Source organism: Psammomys obesus, unplaced genomic scaffold (genome assembly GCF_907164565.1).
Source record: "Psammomys obesus unplaced genomic scaffold, mPsaObe1.curated_primary_1811, whole genome shotgun sequence".
In the NCBI taxonomy this organism is placed as follows: domain Eukaryota; kingdom Metazoa; phylum Chordata; class Mammalia; order Rodentia; family Muridae; genus Psammomys; species Psammomys obesus.
The window spans coordinates 14,014,694-14,036,695 of record NW_026596117.1 but is presented as its reverse complement, the minus strand read 5'-3'; the positions used below and the strand labels follow the sequence as shown (position 1 = coordinate 14,036,695).

Below are 22,002 nucleotides of genomic sequence, written 5' to 3'. Positions count from 1 at the left end.
TGGAGGGTAAACAAGTATTAAGTGATGTGTGCCTTAAAGCATTCAGAAACATATTTCTATGTTTTCCCTTCCCAGAGTTCTAGAAATGATGCAACCCAAGCAGTGTAAAACCACGTGTAAAAGAGGACAAATGCCTGGCTAACATGCATTGCTGTGTGAACCCATGGAGCACAGGAACACTACCTCTCCTTTATATTGTTGTTACATGAGAAAGGACGCTTTCTCATCACGGTCATAACCACTTAACCTTTCACTCTAAAACACTGATCCTTGACACTACATTAACACATATTATACAGACAGTCAAGACAACTCAGTAACTGCCACGATGTTTAAATGTTCCATATCTTTATTTATTGTCTTTCTATCCTGGGAGTCTTCACATGAAACATTCTCTTCTATTCACATATCATACTTCAATTTGAAACCAATGATTCTAAATGGGAAAGAGAATAAAGGCAGACAAAACACCAATGGAGGAATCATGCCTACAGTGTGGCCCTTCACTCATCACTGCTCCATTCCTCCAGTGCATCGGAGGTTAATGAAAGGGTGGGTACACTGGCCTTATATCACATCTTCTTGATACTAAAAGTCCTCAGACTTTTCAGAACCCTACCAACAGCATGCTAATCACTTTCTCTCGCCGGGTCTTTTGGCTCCAAACTATACATGTCTTTTTCAAATCCTTTAATCTCGTTTAATAATCAGTCTGCAATGCTCTTGCCTTTTCCCAGGAACAACTGATTGGAGTCATGAACAAGGACCTACCCAGTTCCCCTCCTTCTTTTACAATTATTTATACAAAACCTTTTTTATTAGAAATTTTTAATCTTCTCAATCTCCACTTCAAGAGCTGACATCATAGCCATGGCTTCATTAGCTACTCCAGCTTTTTGCCTTATGTCTGTAACTGCCTATGCCAAGACAAGTCCGCCCAAGGTGAGCCAGACAGAGAGAAGGCAGGACAGTCATCTTACCGCAGAGACCATATCTTTCAGGCTGCACAGATTCTGCCATCTGAATGCTTGCTTGTAAGGCATTCCCTTCAGACTCTGTATACCAATGCCCAATGTCCTCCTTAAGATACCCTCTCATCTGTCTGTCTGTCAGTCTATTGCCATAAATGACTCAGAACTAATTCTGTAGCTTGCAATTAGAAGTAAAACTTGTTCATTTAGTACACTGTGCTGGATTATCCAGCAGACACCCAAAAGCAAGAGATGCCACAGTCCTAAGGAGACATTCACTCACTACTGATCAGGAGTAAAATTGTAAGATAGAAAAAAAAATTTTTTTTTCTAGAGTTGTCAAAACAAAGTATTGGCAAAAATTAGAAACAACAGAAACTTTCACGTAACAAAAGTAGGAAAACCTTCTGATAATTTTCTATAATTGGAAAATTTTTACTAGTTGTAAACTGGCATAGCCATTTTGGAAATCAATTCAATATAATCCATTAAAGTTGAAATTAAATATTCCCTGCAGGTAAGGAAATTCACTATTTCTATGTGCCTATAGGAATTTGTACACATACAAAGTATCAAGTGTAGCAGTGGTTTTTGGTAAAAACTGAAAATAACCCGAATATTTATCCACAAACTATAGAATACTTACATGACAGAGTAAGTGGACAAATGTAACAAGCAAATCACAAAAGGGTGTACTTTTTAAAATACTAGGCAATGTTTCTGTAGCTATACAGACCTGCAGCAAGGGCTTAAGTCAAAGGCCAGCCACAGGGGACTGAGACATGGCTCAGTGGGCTGAACTTCTCAGGCTTGCTCAACAAGCCTCCCAAGCTGAGTGCTGTCTCTAGAAGCTACATAACCGAAAAGGGACCAATGCCACAGAGTTGTTCTCAGACTCCCACACATGCACCATGGCATACAAGCACTCCCTGCCCCCAGTAAAATTGTTTAAAAATATAAAGTGGTAGTAACATTTAGAATAGAAAGAAATGCATTCACTCCAAGAGTTTGACAGACTTTTGAGATATCAGCAACGCTTTGGGTTTTGGGTTTTGTTGTTTTTGTTTTGAATGAGGGTGGAATATATGAGAATACTGACTGTGTTAAATAATACATATATGCTATGTACATATATGTGACATTTCATTTTAACATTTTTATTTTAAAAACCTGAAAATAAATAAAATAAAACACATGTACCCAAGTTAACCATACCCAAAGGCTCTGCAATTTAATGGACTTATAAACAGAATTAGCATGTGAAATTGAAGCTGTGGGCTTACCCACCACCAAAACAAACAAACAAACAAAATCAAGACAGAATTAGAACTAGAAAACTAGTAGCTTCATATCCTTCCCCATAACCCATGGCCATCACCTACAATCAGTCCTTCCATGTCCCTTCATATTTAGCATTTCTCATTCTCCTTTTCCTTTATACTGGACTTTCATGTGATAACCATTTAAAAAATAATCAAACATACACATGTATACACCTGCACTTTGTTTTTATTTTTAAAATAAAATAAAAACAAATATACCATCTAGGTATATCCTACCTAGATGGTATAATCTACCATCTAGGTGCCTGTGAATCACAGTTTCTAATCTATCGAATCCTATCTTATACAGTAGGCTGAGTCAATATTTTACACAATAAAATTAATAAGCTAACTTTAAAACTGTTCTCAAAAGAAAAAAAAATCCCTCCAAAGGGTCACTTCCAGTCCTAAGCCCCCAATGAAGACAGAGAAGCTTCTAGCCTAAGCAGCTGCAGACAGCACAGGTCTAGTGGGCCCAGAAGGGACCTCAACTATGGCAGCCAACAAAGACAAACACCCAAGGAACCGGACTTAAAGGGTACTGCAGCTTACCTCTTTGGGGCACTGGTTTTTGCAACAACTGAGGAGGTTCTTTTCATTTACATCAGCTGTGGTTATTTTTCTAAAAACACAAACATTTTTGATGACATTCAAAACCCAGTCCAGTTATTAGTATATCTAAGTGTTCATGTTCATGATTTCAAGCATTCCCATGAAAGAATCTTAATTTTTTTGTCAGAACATTTAAGTTATGTCTCTATAATAATTATTCTCAATGCAGGTACCATGGGGGCTGGTGAGATGACTCAGCAGGTAAAGGTACTTGCTGCACAAGCCCAACTGCCTGAGCTCAATCCCCAGATCCCACTTGGAGATAGATGGAGAGAAATTACTCTACAAAGTTGTCCTCTGACCTCCACACATGTGCCATGATGTGCAAAGGCATGCCTGTGCATGAGCACACACACAATTATTTTTTTACAAATTTAAGAGAAAAAATAAAAACACTCCAGAATATCAGAAAAATTAGATTTCTAAAAATTATATGCAACCTTGAAAACCTATTACAAAACTAAACTTGAAAAACATATCGAGCAAGTAATTTCCAAGCAAAATACGCATTTCCAAAATTAACCATGAGTTGTTGTTATACTAAAAAGCTGGAAAACACTGAAAACCAGATGGAAACATTTCCAAGGGAGACAGAAACTAGTTTGAAAACACTCCCATAAGCCACTGATTTTCAGAAGTCTAAACTAAAAGTGACAGCTATAAATGGTAAATTACGTTAGATCCATCAAGACAATTACAATTTTTCCCCAGTACATAATGTACATTTTAGGTAAGGAAAATAGACAAAGCAGATATTACTATGATAAATTCTATAACAAGAACTGTTTTATTAATAATAAAGATCTACCTTTTAAAACTATAAATCAAAAAGCATACTTAAGCTATCAACAAGTTAAATTTCTTTCCAGAAGAATTCTAGGTTTACACCATCTTTTAAGCCCTCTATATCACAGGAGCACTCTACAGTTCTTAAACCAGTGATACAATGTCTTTCCTCACCAAATCTTCCACCCCCCTACCCCCAAGCAGAATGAGGCAGAGTCTGGCTGATGTCAGCGTGAGGCACTGGAAGGTAAGGCTACACACCCTCCTCTCAAGTCCTGCTGAAAAGCTCGGCCTCCAGCATCTCAGCAACACAAGACGCTTCCTAAATGTTAATACGGACTCTTCCAGAGATGTCACTTAGTAATCTTAGTAATCTTAGTAAAACAGGAGTATTCTTCAGTATTCTACTTACCTACACTCCACATAGAGGCTTGTGATCTTGCAGTGACATTTTAATCTAAGCATCTGAACACAAGGAGGACACTTCCCAGGATGGCACGGCAGAACACAGGGGTGAGGACAACCCACAGGCCGTGACTTAGAGCACCCTTCTTCACACTGAAGGCATTCTGGGCCAGCCTGAAAAGTAACAAGGACATAAACCATCAACATATCTAAGATTTTTACATGTGGAGGTTATCCCACTAAACTTCTACAATCCTCAGAAGTACCGTTACTATAAACAGACTGTTCCACAGGTACAGTGCTTGCTGAAGAAGCACAGGGATCCAGGTTAAATCCCCACGACAGATGGAAAGCCAGGTATGGAGGCATACAGTTGTACTAATGGCGCTGGGAAGGCAGAGACAGGAAGCGTCTTGGAGTTTGAAGTCAATTAGTCTAGCCAACTGGAAAGTTCAGTGAGATATCATGGACACCCCGCCCCACCCCCAAAGAAAACAATGTAAAGAATGACTGAGAAGGATGTCTTATGATGACTTTGGTTTTTACAGACACATTTGTATACACAAACATGGCCACACAACATTAATTAAATGGTACCTATTTTTAATCTTAAAAATCAACAAAGATAAAAATAACAAAATTGTTAATAGGACCAGTATCATTCAGATTCTTATGTCTATGAACTTCAAGTCAATCTACCTCAACTATACAGTGAATCTGACCATAAAAAGTATCCCTACTAAAACTGTAAATTACTTCCTAAAAATAACCATTAACAGCAAAAAAAAAAAAAAAAAATCAGATAGAACATTATCAATACATCCTAAACCAACGAACAATCATCGCTGAACTACAGAATACAGAACACTGTTAACATACAAAGTTAAGTTATACTCAACAATATACCTCAGTGAAACTTAATAATGCACCTCCCTCTGCTCCAATGATTTAGTTCTATAACTAGGGTTACAGTCTATCAAAGATGGTTAAAGATTTTAACTGTTGTATATTATTTTCAAATAATATATTTGAAATAAAGTTTGTAAAACAGCTATAGACAGACAAGACTTAAAGGTTAAGTCTTTAATCCTAAATGAAGTCATGATTATAACAATGTGTCAATGAGTTCTATGTGATCAGAAGCTAGAAAAGCATCTCAGTGAGTAAGAGCACTTTCTGTTCTTCCAGAGGACCAGTACAGTTTCCCACACCCACACTCGGCAGCTCACAATCATGTCTAACTCCAGCTACAGAGGATCCAACACTTTCTTTTGAATTCAATGGGGACCTATCCACTTGTACACATATCCACAAACAGAAACATATAAAATTACACATGCCTAATTTAAAGATATCCCTTTTCAAAAAACAAGTTATTTTGATATTTAGAATTTTAAAAGAACATTTCAAATACTTAAAAAACATTCTACAAATAATTTGGGGCTTGGGGGAGTTGTTTTTGGTTTGTTTTTAGGGTCTCATTATGGAGCTGTGGCTGGCCCTGAAACTCACAACATAGATGGGAACTGGCCTTAAGGTGAATCCCCAGAACCTACATAAAGAGCTGGGCAAAGTGACTGGTGCTTGGAATAGCACCGCTGGAGAAGCAGAGATAGGCAGATCCTTAGAATCCTCTACACAACCAGTCCAGTCTACATGGCGCATTCCCGGCCAGTGAGAATGGTGTTTCAAAAAAATATGTAGCATCTAATACAGTCATTATACATGCGTCCATCCTAAGGATGTTACCTTATTTTTGCTAGTACAGCCATCAACTTCAGTCACTTTGTGGCATTCTTTCATACATGTATGATTCTGACAGTACAACATTCTTCCACAAAGTCTCTTGCAAGAGTAGGGTCCTACAGCATGGCATGGTAGTGGGCTCACCTTAAAAGTGAAAATAAAAAGCAGTCAACTAGCAAAGCACACATGTAAACACAAAACCTTCTGAACTAATCTAAGATCAACTTTACAATGATTTAACATGTTTCTATTAATCATGTTAATATCAAAACTAAGCACCTATCATAGCATTCCTCTAAAAACAGATGCCAGGAAAAAAACATCTACTATTGAAAGGGATTTCTGATATAATGATTCTATAGTGAACACAAAGAGGCTAATTCTCACATAAAAGCAACACATATAAATGTGTGTGTGTGTGTGTGTGTGCGTTTTAAATAGAAACCCTATGCAGGCTTCATAACACAGACGGATAGTAAGTTATCTCTAACAACTCCAGGACAAAACTGATAGAGATTAAAAGATAAACTTAAAGATTATACCTATCACTCACCTCATGCTTCCCCAGACATTCTCTGTAAGAAAAAAAAAAAAAAGAAAACATTATAGATTCTTTTAGAAGAGTGTCTGAAACAAATATGCTAACTACACTAGCTTTTATTAAATATAAACACTTAAATATAAGCAATTATAGCACCTACAGAATATAAAGTTGACATCTACAGGCCAATTCTTTGCAAAAGGGTACGAATAAGTAATTGGAAGATGAACTTTATTTACACTTGCACACATAAAAATAAAATGGGTATAAATCTAACCAAATATCTGAACAACAATATTTAAAAAAAAAAAAACCTATAGGAAGAGAAAACTTAAGGGTTTAAATAAAGATTCCATTTTAAAAACAGAAAGGTATATATCTAAATATTAAGGTCATAGTTCTTCCCAATTTCATTTATATTCAACACAATTCCAAGATCTCACCCAAAGCCAAGCACAGTGGCACACCACTGTAACTTGACCATTGGGATGCAAAAACTTGGCAACATGAGGAGCTCAAGACCAGCCTGAACTCTATATGAGTGCCTACAAAATAAGGTTCAGGCCAGCCTGGGCTACATGGTCCCCAGGCTCAAAGTCCAAACCAACCAAACAAACAAAATCCTAATATCTAATCTAAAGTCTATATGGGGGAAAAAAAGTGACATGAAACAGCCAACACAATACTGATGAAGAACAAAGCTGAAGGATTAATGTGTGCTGACTAAAGACTTATTACAAAGCAAAAGTTATCAAGGATATGTAGTACTGATGATCAAGACAGAAACATGTATTAATGAACTAGAACAAAGAGATGATTATTAGGCCTACACAAATAAGATCAGCTCATTTTGACAAAATAAAGGCAAATTACAGAAGAAATATTCTTTTCTACAAACGGTAGTGCTGGAACAAATATATACCCACTTAAAAAAAGACAGACTTTACACCTTTCACAATTAACTCAAAGTGGATTACAGACCTAACTACAAAACAAAAAAGCATAATACACAGGGTAAGCTTTAAACAATGGGATTCAAGATGACTTCTTAGAAACAACGCCAAAAGCATGACCCATAAAAGGAAATGAGTATGTTCTAATTTACTAAACTAAAAACGTCTGTTCAGCAAAGAACACTTTACAGAAGGAAGACGAGACATAGATGAGCAGACCACATTTGGAAAATGTATCTGGTAAACAATATAAAGAACTCATGCTTAACAACAGACAAAAAGCAAACCACCCTATTAGAAAAATGGGTAAAACACCTGAACAAGAGATAAATCTTACCAAAAGGATGACAAATGCCAAATTGGCATAGAAAGAGGCCTGGCATCAGGAAGCGGTAACTTGCCAGGCAATACCTCATTCACCTAACAAAATGGCTACTGTGCTCGCAGCGCCCCATGCTAACAGGGTGCAGAGCAAGAAGACCACCGATGCTAAGGGGAACACAAACTGGCATGTCATTCTGGTAGACAACCTGACAGCTTTTTAAATAGCTAAACAAATTCAACTTGATTTTATCCTAAGGTTTTGTCCAAATGAGCTAAAAAGTTAAACAAAAATATGTACATAACCGTATATAGCAGCTTTATTTTCTATTATAGAACAACCAAAATGTCCTTCAATGGGTGAATCATCATAAACTGGACTCGGTAAGTCAGTAAAGGATAAAAAAGGCACAAAGTTGAGAGTGGGTGGTAAGGTGGAGACAGATCTAGTAAGAGCTAGGGAAGGGATAAGGGGTTGAGTGATATCAAAATACAGTGCACAGAATTCTCAAATAAATTCTTTATGACATTAAAATATAAACAAGACAACTATGGGATGCCAGCCAGTGCAATAATGTTATTCAGTGATAAAAAGAATTGAGGTATCAAACCATGAAAAAAATGCAGTGGAACCTAAATAAATGCATAAGCTAAGTAAAAAAGGCCAGTATGAAAAGGCTTTGCATGACTCCAACTACTTGGATAATGTTCTGACAAAGGCAACCACAGAAAAACGATGAGAAGCTTCAGTTCTAACAAACACTTGAAGAATCCACACTAATCTTTACAGATTAGTATTACAGAGAAGTATTTCCCAACTTTTTCAAGGAACCTAGTACTTGTCACCCTGTCATCCAGGCTATCCTAGAACTCAACGCACGAGGAAGGCCAGGCTAGCCTTAAACTTGTAATCTTCCTGCCTCAGCTCTTGAACGCTGAGATTACCGGTATGTTTACCACACTTATATAAGAAAGTACTTTAAAAATATTCAGCCAGCCTAGTCTATAAAATGAGTCCAGGACAGCCAAGACTATACAGAGAAACCTTGTCTTGAAAAAAAAAAAAAAAAAAAGGAAAATATAGTATTCAATTTGTATGTGTAGGGGATGTTTTGCACAGACATACATGTATACCATGTTCCTGGTGGCCACAGAGGCCAGAAGCAGCAGCAGATCCCCTGAAAGTGGAGTTTGAGACAGTTAATGTGGGTGCTGAGAATCAAACTTCGGTCCTCTGAAAGAGCAGAATGCTCTTAACCACTGAGCTATCTCTCCAACTTGTTCAAAAATTTAACAGACTAGTAAACTGAATCCAGCACACTGTAAAAGAAAACCAGAATTCTTTCTTTGAAAGATGAATGCCCAAGATGTCCCAATTGTTGATTAGGAACCTAAGTTGTGGACAACAGCCCCATCTCTAATATTATGCTGCTTCTCAGAACTGTTTCCTTTCCCCCTCTAATGCAAAGCCTCTGCTGAAAGCAAGAAACATTAAAGGATTCACCATTCTTCTAAATTCAACTCCTTAAAACTTAGTCTCCATCATTTCCTGATCCATCCAGGAAACATTTCTTGGATTTCCAATACTTCTTTTATACATTCACTTTCGAGTTTTCCATCTAAACCTAGCTGTCCTCAGAAATCTAACACATTAGTGTAAGACTCACCAGGAAAACTAAAAAATAACAAGCCTCTTGGAAATCATAACTGCCAATACCTGTTGCTATGGAAAGCTAAGGATAGTACTCTAGCTAAAGGAAGACACATAAAAACCAACATGCACAGGAACCTTAAGCATCACAGCAAACACAGTTAAGAAAGAATGAACCAGAACATGGAGACTAAACTTAAAAAGCAAAGAAAGTGAAGTTCATGTCAGAGACAGTTCCTGTTCCCATTACTATGGAACCCACTTGGACAATAAACTGCTGATTGGCCTGCTCTTTGTCACGGGAGCAGCCTTACCAGGCCACAGAGGAAGACAATGCAGCCACTCCTGACGAGACCTAATAGACTAGTATCAGAAGGAAGGAAAAGAAGATCTGCCCTATCAGTGGACTTGGGGGAGGGGCATGTGTGGAAAAGGGAGATGAAGGAAGGGATTGGGAGAGGAGGAGGGAGGGAACTACAGGGGGGATACAAAGTGAATAAAGTGTAATTAATAAAAAATTTTAAAAAAAGGTGAAGTTCATACTGTCAATAACATTTTTTTAGAGGTTCAAACTCCAGCTCTTACACAGGAATAGGAACTTGACACGGAGGACAAGGTAATGCAGTCTGAATAAATGTTGGCTCAGCTGGCTGTTCCCAAGGGCCTGTAGGCTGATGCTAAGATTCAAATGCAAAACATTGTAAAGTCAGAAGGGCTATCTCACACAGCCTTCCTAAAAACTAGAGAACTAGTTCTTATGGATCTTATGCTCAGACAGGCTGAACTTCATCCAAATGCTCAACTAAATGTGCTTACTGAAATATTTTATTCCATCTGCATTATAAAAAACGTTCCTCTCCACACATACTATGAAAAACTGAGGCACATGGCAGGTTTAAAAGCTAGAACTAAGGCAGCAGAGCCTCCTCAACCTCCTGCAAGCCTAAAGCAAAATGAGAAACACTTAAACTCCAGCATCTACCAACTGAATGCCATCTCCCATATGTTCCTCATTACCTAAAACCTGACATAGAGCCAGAACTCAATAAGTACTGCATAAATGAACAACAAAGTAAATTAAGAAATAGCTGTATGTCTAGCCATACTTGAAGGAAAACTGGAAAATTAATCTAAATACGATTATCACACTATATTTACAAATATTTATTAGTTTCTCCCTTAGCCCCAATCCTCCTTTCAGTCCTGGGGAATGAACCCAGGGTAATGGAGATAGTGGAGAAGTCTCCACCACTGGGTAATGAGTTTCTTAAGATAAAAGACAAAGTCTTGTTTTCCTTACACCCCATGTCCAAGAAGAGTACTTAGTAATCTTAAAAACATCTTATATTGCTTATGGAAAACTCACTGAAGAAAACACTACTCACAGCAAGATATTATCTCTTTAACAATGTCCTTACCCTGCCAGTCTGCTTTACTAATGCTTGATCATGACATGAAGCAGGACACAAGTGCCCACATTTCTCCAAAACCTTTTGGCAAGGTTGATGACATGGTGGACATGGGCCAAAGTGACAGCGGTGCTTTTCTTGACTTGTGTGGTGACATGTTGGTGGTTGACTAAATCAGAAAGTCTTTAAGTTACTTTTGAGAACTAAACAATACATCCAACATGCAATTATTTAAATACCTTCTGAAATCATAGAAAAGAAACACTATGAATACCACTATGAATAGAATACCAACACAATATAAAATTAGAACACAATCAAATCAGGTAGGAATTTAATGCTTAGACATCAGACGTTGGGCTGTGGAAAGCTTCATACCAACCTGCACAGCTCTTTGCACTTGGGTGGCTTTGTGGTCCGCTCTCGGCCACAGGGTACTGTCAGCTTTGCGCTACCACAGTTACACTTCACATCTACAGTTTCTGGGCATGGATAGCAACTGCCTGAGGGGAAAAAATTCAGTATTTTAAAAGACATAGATTAACTTACCAAAATGCCCATCAGTGGTTAATCAATAACCAGCATACTTGCACAATTCACAATGGGATCCCCTGCCATTAGAAAGCAGCACTAATGTGACAGTTCTTAGCACATTAAGCAAAAGAAGCTATGCCCAAGGCTACATGCGTGAGTGTTTAATTCCACATATACAGAGGAAACAGGAAAAACTAACTTTTACTGTTCAAAATCAGGAGAGTATTCAGGAGGATACACATGCTGAGAGACACCGGTAGAGTGTGTTCAATGATCTGGATTCAGTGCACGATCACATTCACAAGTTTCATCACACTAACACTTAGGATTTGCACACGCTTCCTTATGGTCACTAGTTCTAAACAGCAAATTTAACATGTTACTTACCCTCAACCACAACAAGCAAACAAGCAGTTAGGTCCTTGCAGAATCTAACACTAACGACAATCTTCTGGCCTGTTTTCATACATACATCTATCCAAGGACACTATTTTGACAAATTACCCCCAAAGAGCCACTTTTCTCTCATGAACTATGACTAGCTATTAATAAGACAGAACAGTCACTTTCTACTATTTGTGCTTCATAAAATACTAAATTCTAAACAGTCATCTTAGAACATGATTCCAAAATGTTTCTCTTCTAAGCATTTCCAAATAAGAAATACTAGGTTTTACTTTTTATTTTCTCTTGTCAAGAATATGTAAAAATAAAACAAAAGAAAATTTTACTTCAGCAGGGCATGGGATAGTCTCATTAGATGCCTCAAACCAGCATCAGCCTATTGGTACAGGATTATAGCTGTGCATACCAATGTGGCAACCTGAAGAAAACCTTTCCATACAGCCTACATAGTTCTTCCCTATGAATCTCTGACATTATCTAAAGGACTTTCTTCCTAGTTATTTTTCTAGTTTTCTCAGTAAGGAACTCCATTAGAAATAAAATAATAAAGAAGGGAAAGGTCCTCAATTAATAAGTGAAAATGTTAAAGGAATTATTTCCTAGATGTCAGGATCAAATGAAATACTATCAAGCAGTTAACCTGTTTTGTTTTTTTTTAAAGTCAATTAATAGAAAATAGACTGGTATAATGACTCTAGAAGTTAAAAAAGAATTACAAAATGAATTAACAATATGATTCAAATAATAAGAAAATGAAAGAAAAAATCACAGGAAAAATGTTTTATTATAAAATTATTAACTTTATACTTAAGTGTTTTACCAAGTATAATCTAGTGAAATTTCAATCTTGACAATAAAATTATCAAAGTTATCCTAATCTACATGATCAGGTTTTATTTTGATCTTTCCAAAGAATCTTATACTTTTCAAATTAGGTGGGGACATTTAGGTTGCTCTCATTTAGTGTATCAGTATCTGTACTTAAAATAGTTTCTAATCCATACTCAACAATTCAGAGAACTTATCAAACCTTCTGTTGTGACAAAATTATAGCAACTTTTTTTTTTAATTAAAGTTTGCAAACAATTAGAAATAATTTTACCTAAACAGTCTTTCTACTGACCAAAAAAATCTATTACAGAGATTGGTATAGAGGCCAAATTAAGTCTCAGCAATTCTCATTTCAAAATTAAAAAGCAGAACAAATAGTAACCAGTGGGCTAACAGCCAAAATGGGAAGGCTTCCAATGCCACAGAGACACACAGACGACCTTGCATTTAAATGAACTATGTATCAAATCCACATATATTCACCACACAATGTGCTGTGAGGATTCTCTCTCCCTATGATTTTCAGTATAATTCTGATTATGAAGGCAACCAGAATAATGAAACCAGTGAAATGACGATTCCACATATGAAACTGGGTTAAACCAACGTTTAAAGTGATACAACCATCTTCTAAATTATCATTTTAGGTACAAGGAAGAATCCTTGGGAGCTAAAAAGAACTTTCACAATAACAAAAGTCACACACACACACACACACACACACACACACACACCAAAAAAGGCATGGATCTGATCAAATCTCTAAAGGATAATGAAACATATTCTAAAAATCCCATAGAGGTAATCTGTACAATTGAGACTGGGAAACCAAACAGCTACTTAATTTCTTCAATTAAATCAAAAGGCATTAAAAAATGAGAGAAATGATAGACTTACATCTATCATTCAATGGCCATATTCTATTCTTATTTAGTTTGTGAGTCATAAATCACCTAAGAACTGTTATAACAATTTCCACACCAAATACATTAGTGATGAGAAGAAATATGTTATTTTTAGGTTAAGATTCTACTTTTCAGATATGAATAATGAAACATTTATGGATCTGCTTCAAACGCTAGGAGAAATACACCTAAGATTTCTCCACTAGGAGTGATGCTTGCTGCAGCCTTCCTATAGACGCCATTTACCAGATGTAGGACGCTCCCTTCCTTTTCCACATAAATTGTTCTGGATAATAAAAAATCTTACTAGATTACTAATGTTGAAATAAACCCAACTCAATGTGACATTCTAGTAATTTGGACAACTAATGCCACAGGACTGGATGGCAGGACATCTAAAGCTTTAATACTTTTACAACCATACTCATGAGTTAGACTTGTCCTTGTTTTGTCAGATAGTATGAAGTTGATATTCAATATAAACTGATTGATTTATAGATGCTACGTCAAAAATCAAGTGTGAAAATCAAGCAGCCTGGTTACGCTGCTGGTAAGAAACTGTGCACTGCTGACTCCCCTTCTACAACTGTCGTAAGCCATCACTGAAAAAATAACCTACTTGGCCCTGCTCACATTCTCTTTCCCCAGAAACTATTTCTTAACTTACTTACTTACTTGCTTGTTTGCTTGCTTCCTTATTTGTCTGTCTGTCTTCTTGTGGAGGAAAGGTGGCAGATGTTTAGCCTGTGTGTATGTCTGTGTACCATGTCTGTTGCCTGTGGAGGCCAGAAGAGGATGCTGGGTCCCCCAGAGACCATAGCTAAATGGTATGAGCTACCAAGGAGGTGCTGAAAGTCAAACCCAGAACTCTGGAATTGGGGATGGGGCTCATAATTGTTCAGCCATCTCTCTAGCCCCACTTTCTCCCCAGCATTTCTTTAACCCACCGTGTCTCTGGCATCATGTCCTCCCATTATGTCCTTCTGAGCAGTGAGTACTTTGCAATCCCTGCACTTTTACCTAGAGCACTACAATATTCTCATTTCCAAGTGGCACGAATCCTTACTTTTTTCAGGTTCACTCTCAAATGTACCTTTTCAGAGGCCTCTCCTTCACAGTTTCTAAAACAGTACGCAGCATCTTCAGTTTGACTCTCATTTTCTTCTAAAGCTTGCCTTTACCTAACATCTATATAAATTCTCTATATTCTACTGAGGAGGTGAAATAGAAAAGTTACCCTCATCAGAACAAGAACGTTGGAATGTCACTATAATCTAGAACATAATTTTCAAAGGTGATCCAGAAACCCTGGGGTCCCTGAGACCCTTTGTGGGGGAAGGGACTTACAAGTTTACAATTTTCTAGAAGCTAGTGACATGTAATACTAAAATGGAAGCAAGAAATATTAAAATTTAATACAGAAGCAGATTTGTGAATTAGCTAAACTTTAACAAGCTAGACATTAAATATATTTACAAGAATATAAAACAATAACATCTTAATTAACATTTCTGAAGAAAACTTAATTCTTTATCAAATATAAAAAGCCATGCTACTTCTACCAAGAAGTAATGGGATAATTTTACATAAAATAATTTTAAATAAACCACTTTAAATTATTATATTTTATTTTAACATCAAATACAACAAATGTAAATGGATAAAAGCCACTCATTAATGTTTCATGGTCTCAAAAAGTGTAAGGGATCCTGACACTAAAGTCTCTCAGGCATAAGTAAGTTATTTCATATAACTCCATAAAAGTATATAAAATTCATACTACAACCAAATCTATGAATGCCTTTCTTAAAAAGTCTCCATGGGGGAGGTTAAAAAGGAAGTAGGCTCTACCATCATGGTATTACAAAATGGATACAACCTACATTCAGACTTGAGCTTGCATATTGCCACACCCCTTCCCTGGGTATTTCCCTGTCATTTATTTTGCATTGTTCAAAAACAGAAATACAGTGACTGTCCTATCTTCTCCTGAGTGTTAGGAAGCCCAAGTAAGACAATGATCTGAAAGCTCTCCATTAACTATACACTAAGGAAACAAATATAAAATGACATCTACTGTGAAGCTTTACCTCTGTGGCAGACAGATGGACATTTATGGTTTCTACATCCTAAAGTCCGTCCACAATTTTGATCACAAGGTGGACAGTTTCCAGGGCAACACTGAAGAGAAAGCAATATATAAAGAAGAGTAATTTAAAAGCCCACACATAGCACATCATTCCTAGTCACTTACAGAATTTTAGAAAGCAAAAAAGTTTTCACTCTAAAGATAAGATTTTTCAAGAGTATTAACATTATTCTAATAAATACTATACTATATTAAGAACTTATTAATTATTCTGACATAATATTTCCATGATAAAATTTCACTTACTTTTTCTATGAAGAAAATTGCATTAACCCAAGGATTTGATCAAATTCAGTCAATTATCAGACAATGAGTCTGGCTAACATAATTTTAAATTAAAATAAGACTGGCTGAATGTGTAGGCTTTCAGTTATTTTCAAAACACAAGATTAGAAAACAATTAAGAAAAGAAGCAAAGGTGAGCCCCCCTTAACTGTTACTTCCTTTATTTCCAATCTCTGAGGAACAGATATTACCTATCTGAAGTTTTTATTCATTAATTTCAGGCAACTACTTAGAATCTATATTATCAATTTAACTCTTTCCATATCTTTTCTCATATCCAGTTTTTAGTTTTGTTTTTAAGGAAACACAGGCTAAGATTGTCTTATAGAAACTTGGGGCTGTAAACATATGAACAAGTTTCAGTACTCAGAATTATACCTCACTGAAAAGCAATTAATGAATTATTTAAAACTTCTCAACTAGACAGATATTTGCTGAGTAGCAATGTGTCTAATACTTAGTAGCAATAGAAAAAAAGGTTTTAGTAGTAGTAGAGAAAAGGGTTAGATGGTCCATGACCTGAATAGGATAATTGGCATTTCTATGCATGATAAAGTAATAATCATATTTACCCTCCTGTCTAAACATCTAAAAAACCTGACTATAAACTGGAAGTTGCAGATTTCAGAGATAAGTCAGACAGCGTAGGACAATTCCTCAGAAGGGAAGCACAAAGGGTGAGCCCCACAATGCTATTAGCCTAGACCTGGAGGCTTCTAGGCTGTGGTACAAGACTGCAAACAGACTCTAGTGATCTGAGTTAAGCACATAAATGCATAGTTCATGTAGGCCAGAATGAAACAACTTATAGTGAGATAGTACTAGCATAGAGAGATCTCTGGAAACTCCAGAGAAGACCCCTTGAGTCTTTGCTTGAACACATGTGAGAAATAACTTTAAAACCCCAAAAAGCACCAAGGAAGGAAAAAAAAAAAAAAAATTTCTAGAGTTCACAGGGCTAGGAATAGCTTGTGTTCCTTATAGTCAGTGTGGGAGAACTTTCTGATACGAAGGCACCAACAGAATCCTAGCAGTTATTACCATATTGTGAGAGCTTATCAATCCCAGACAAAGGTTTCTCTGGCCATGTGGCCTATAAAGAACCGATAATTTCTGAGTAATATATTTGCCCCAGAGCAACTCTTTAATAGTATTTAAAGCAAATAAAAGCAAAGGAAAGGTAAAGCTTAAAGAAAAAGAAAAGCATGTAAAAAAATGTCTGCATTATCTAAAAAGCAATAGAAAATTTCTTTAACAGGACAGGAAGCAGAAAAATATAATTAAAATAATAATAATAATAATAATTATTATTATTATTATTATTATTATTATTATTATTATTATTATTAGCATGAGAAAAATCAGTCAAAAGACCCAGGAATGAGAACTGATATAAATAGTAAACAAACACATTAAAGTAGGCATCTACGTATAATAACGAGCAAGCATGCAAAGCAGAAACATGCAAGCTAAACCAAAGTCCCATCAACACCTAAAGATGAAAATAACAAAAATATGAAGGATTGAGAAAATGCAAAAGCAACTGGTGAGGCTGAAGACAAAACTATATAAAGTATTCAGTATACTATAAAGAAACATGAAAAACTAAAAAATAGAGCATTGTTGAGCTGAGAGACTTCAAGGAGCATACATGTCATGAAGAACTGAAGATAGGACAACAGGAAAAATATATCTGGGCACAAGGGTCTTTTCTGAGACTATATCTCCAACCAAGGACCATCATGGATATAACCTAGAACCCCTGCTCAGATGTAGCCCATAGCAGCTCGGTATCCAAGTGATCCAAGTGGGTACTCTCTAATAAGGGGAACAGGGACTATCTCTGACATGAACTCAATGGCTGGCTCTTTGACCTCACCCCCCAGGGAGGAACAGTCTTGCTAGGCCACAGAGGAGGACATTTGCAGCCAGTCCTGAAGATACCTGATAAGCTAGGGTCAGATGGAAGGGGAGGAGAACCTCCCCTAACAGTGGACTTAGAGAGGGGCATGGAGGAGATGAAGGAGAGAGGGTAAGATTGGGAGGGAATGAGGAAGGGAACTATAGCTGGGATACAAAGTAATAAACTGTAACTAATAAAAAAAATAAAAATTTAATTAAAATATAAATAAAAATTTGAATATTGTATAAAGTTGATGAGAACTATAAACTTTCAACTCCAGAAGCTAGTTCAGTGAAAACCACACTAAACATAAAAATATTATTATTATTATTATTATTATTATTATTATTATTATTATTATTATTTTCAGAAAGGCAAAAGAAAAGTATTTTCTCATATATTAAAGCGAAAAAAAAAATACTGGTCAGCACAATAAACACTTTAAGGGGGTCTGTGAAATAGAAAGGAAACAGAAAATAGAAAACCTGTATTTAAACAAAAAGTGAAATGCCTTGATACATATGACAAATAATTACTTATTCTTTCAAATACATTTTAAAACTAGCTATTGAGGCTGGAGAGATGGCTCAGCAGTTAAGAGCACTTGCAGCTCCTCCAAGGGACCTCAGTTTGGTTCCTAGCACCCCTGCCAGGTGGCTCAAAACTTCACGTAACTCTACCTCCAGGGGATCCAATGCTCTCGCCTGGCCTCTATGGGTACCCGTAGAGACAGAAACACATGCACATAAATAAAATAAATCTTTAAAATTGTAACTATTTAAAACAATAATAAAAGTAATACTTGGGGTTTTTGAAACACAAATTATATAAAACACAAGAGTGTCATAAACTAGGTCAAAAGAAATAATATAAAATAGACTGTAATAATTCCTAAAGAATTTGAAGGTCATTGTAACCACTCAAAAAAAAGGAAGAAGGGAGGGAGGAGGAGAGAAGAAAGAAAAAGTCATAGCTAATAAGCAAATAAAGTAGATAAAATGGAATCACTGAGAAACAGGTCAAATGAGACAGGAACAAATGGATAAATAGAAAGCCACTAGCATGATGGTTAACAGACAGGGTGCGTGTGGTGGGACACACCTTTAATACTAGCACTCAGGAGGCAGAAGCATGCAAGATCTCTGTGAGTTAGAGCACAGCCTAACCTACCAGTGAGTTCTAGGACAGCCATAGCTACATAGTGAGACCCTGTCTCAAAACAACAAACAAACAAAAAGATGGTTAACTAACTTTAAAAAACACATTAACTCTAAGTGTAGCCAAATTAAATGACAAATACTGCCACACAGATTTAGATTTAGATGAAATCTAAAAGCTGTAAGGAATGTACTTTAAATATAAAAACATGAATAGATATAAAGCCTAAAAGAAAGAAAAGATACACAGTAACAGTAAGTAGAAAAAAGCTGAAATCATTCACATTTCACTGAATTTAAGAACCAGGAATCTTGCGAAGGAAGGAAGGAAGGAAGGAAGGAAGGAAGGAAAGAAAGAGAGAGAAAGAGAAAGAGAGAAAGAGAGAAAGAAAGAAAGAAAGAAAGAAAGAAAGAAAGAAAGAGAGAAAGAAAGAGAGAGAGAGAGAGAAAGAAAGAAAGAGAGAGAGAAAGAAAGAGAGAAAGAGAGAGAGAAAGAAAGAAAGAGAGAGAGAAAGAGAGAGAGAAAGAAAGAAAGAGAGAAAGAAAGAGAGAGAGAGAGAGAAAGAAAGAAAGAAAGAAAGAAAGAAAGAAAGAAAGAAAGAAAGAAAGAAAGAAAATAGAAGAGCTACAATTCTATAGAACTAACAAAATATTACAGTCAGATTCACTCCAAGCCAAGAATCAGTAATAATTTCTATTATCATCTAACCTTTGTTAGGAGTCAACTATCAAAATACTATCAATCAAGCACTGCCAATGACATCTTCAATCAGAAAACAGAAAGATCCCATAAACCGAACTGAGAATTAGTGTGAGAGACAAGGAGACTACTACAGTCTTTGGTGTTCTGTTCTGTCGGGACAAAGCCATGCTGTATTAGGTTAGGCTGCCCTCTACTCACGATCTTTCTGACTCTGACCCCTGAATTACCCACATATGACAACACATTCAAAAACTGGCATGATTCCCCATGAACACAAACTACTGGTGTTAGTCTAGAATATTTACTAGTAGTTGGTACAGGAACATGCCTGAATACTTGAGAACTAATTAAAACAGTGCTCACCACATTCCCATATCATAATTTTCCCAAAAGGAAAAATTCAACAACTTTTAAATCAGTTTCCCAAGTTTATCACACATACCTTTCTCCTACATTGATGCTTTTGACAGTCCCGCATTTTAACACATTTAGTTTCACAAAGGTAGGTTTTATGACATGGCATTCGCTTTGTATGCTTTCCACAGCGACACTGCTTTTCCACTTCCTAGGCCAAGCACCAAGAGGCAATGTTAAATTGATTAATGTTAATGTTTTTCTCCAGACTGAAATTTCTGTAATTTCTAAAAGGATAAAAACATTAGTGGCAAATTTGTATTAAAAACTAAACTAAAACTGAATCTCCTAAAATACTTGTTTTACTTTATTCCTCCAAATAGGACCTTATATAAATTATGAAATTTAGTAGAATTCTGGTATCAAACAGTAAAAATAATGAAAACATATTAAGACAATTTACAGAAATTCCAGCCATAACATCTGTGCATGTTGTCTCGGTACAACAAGATAATCAGAGTGCTTAGTATGGTTGAAACCAAACAATATATATATTTAAAGTCTCAAAGCTAGGTATGGTCTGTTTCCATTGCATCAAGGCTAAATTCATCAGAGCTCTAAATATCTTCTGGTAGCAAACAACCAGACACTGAACTATACAAATGAGAACATTATAGCCTGTATCAAGGAAAACAATAAAGGGTAAAGTTCAGATTTGATTTCCTGCTCAATTATACAAATACATTACACAAAATGATTATGACACAGATGTTATAAAAGTAATGAAAAACTTCACAATACAGTTTCTTCTGACAAACTCTGGTGCATAGCTCTTGAAAGAAAGTGTATGGGACACAACTAACTTGTCTGCATGTTTCACAAGGACCTCGGTGGCAACGCTGTGAACACCTGTGGATTCCACACTCAAGTATTTTGTCACAGCTGTCTCCACAAGTCGGTACATCTTCTGTACAAGGCAATGAAAACTCTGAAAACAGACAAAATGTTAACACTAAAAAAGATAAACCATTATGAATCACTAAGTTTCCTGTTTATTTCCTGAAGAATGACAGCTCTTTTGAACTCTAAAAATTCTATAACCACATAATATTAGAAAAAAATTAACTTTAATAAAAATAATTCCTGGAGCTGGAGAGATGGCTCAGTGGTTAAGAGCACTGTCTGCTCTTCCAAAGGACCCAGGTTCAATTCCCAGCACCCACATAGCAGCTCACAACTATCTGTACTGCCAATTCCAAGGGATCTGATACCTTCACACATAAAATAAAATTAAATAAATTATTTTTTAAAATAATTCCTAATATTTCTGCAAGGCTAAACCCAAATTCACAATCTCTTACCAATACCTAACTACAGCCAACAATGCCAAGCTTATCTTATTTGTTTTTGTTTTGTTTTGTTTTGTTTTTGAGACAGAATCTATTATGTAGCCCTGGTTGTCCTAAAACCCATTATATAGACCAGACTGGCCTAGAACTCAGAAATCTACTTGTAAAACACTGAGAGATTGCCACAATAAACAGAATTTTCTTTTTTAATTTTGTGTGTCTCAAAGGACAGAAAAAATATAAACTTTAAAACACTGTAAAACTCACTTTTAACAATAACATTATGACAAGTAGTAAGAACAATCTTAGAAATGAATCCTTCTAAAGGAGAGTCAAGAAGGTTTACTCAACCACCACACTGCTGCATAAAAACAACCAAAACAAAACTCACAGGGTAAGTGAATTCCTAAAGAAAGAGCAGAGCCTCCTTCAACACCAATATGTGCCAACAGATGGACTGTAACAACTAATGATCTTCCGATGATACATCATCATCACTCAGACACCACAGCTGGTATGAGGGTTCACTCCATGTGCACGTACTTTGTGGACACAGACAGAAGTGCAGTGACTGCTGCATAACACCTCACAGATGGTGTTATAACACCTCACACCCCAGACCTTCTGTGTGTGCCCAGCTGATCATCCCTCTTTCTCCTTAATCCCTGATTCCTGTCACTGTCTCACTTTTCCAGAAAGGCATGTAGTTC

At 36.3% G+C, this 22,002-nt stretch overlaps 1 protein-coding gene across 1 annotated transcript in view; it reads right to left on the bottom strand.

Annotated features, from left to right (window-relative positions):
• Nfxl1 (nuclear transcription factor, X-box binding like 1) overlaps positions 1-22,002 on the bottom strand; it is a 44,499-nt gene that overhangs the window by 6,687 nt on the left and 15,810 nt on the right. Inside the window, exons 10-19 of the mRNA XM_055629385.1 lie at positions 20,807-20,931; positions 20,032-20,154; positions 15,483-15,573; positions 11,100-11,220; positions 10,727-10,886; positions 9,894-9,985; positions 6,396-6,417; positions 5,846-5,986; positions 4,104-4,270; positions 2,846-2,915 (exon numbers count right to left, since the gene is read on the bottom strand). Of these exons, the coding sequence (XP_055485360.1) occupies positions 2,846-2,915; positions 4,104-4,270; positions 5,846-5,986; positions 6,396-6,417; positions 9,894-9,985; positions 10,727-10,886; positions 11,100-11,220; positions 15,483-15,573; positions 20,032-20,154; positions 20,807-20,931 (1,112 nt within the window). The remainder of the gene's footprint in view (positions 1-2,845; positions 2,916-4,103; positions 4,271-5,845; positions 5,987-6,395; positions 6,418-9,893; positions 9,986-10,726; positions 10,887-11,099; positions 11,221-15,482; positions 15,574-20,031; positions 20,155-20,806; positions 20,932-22,002) is intronic.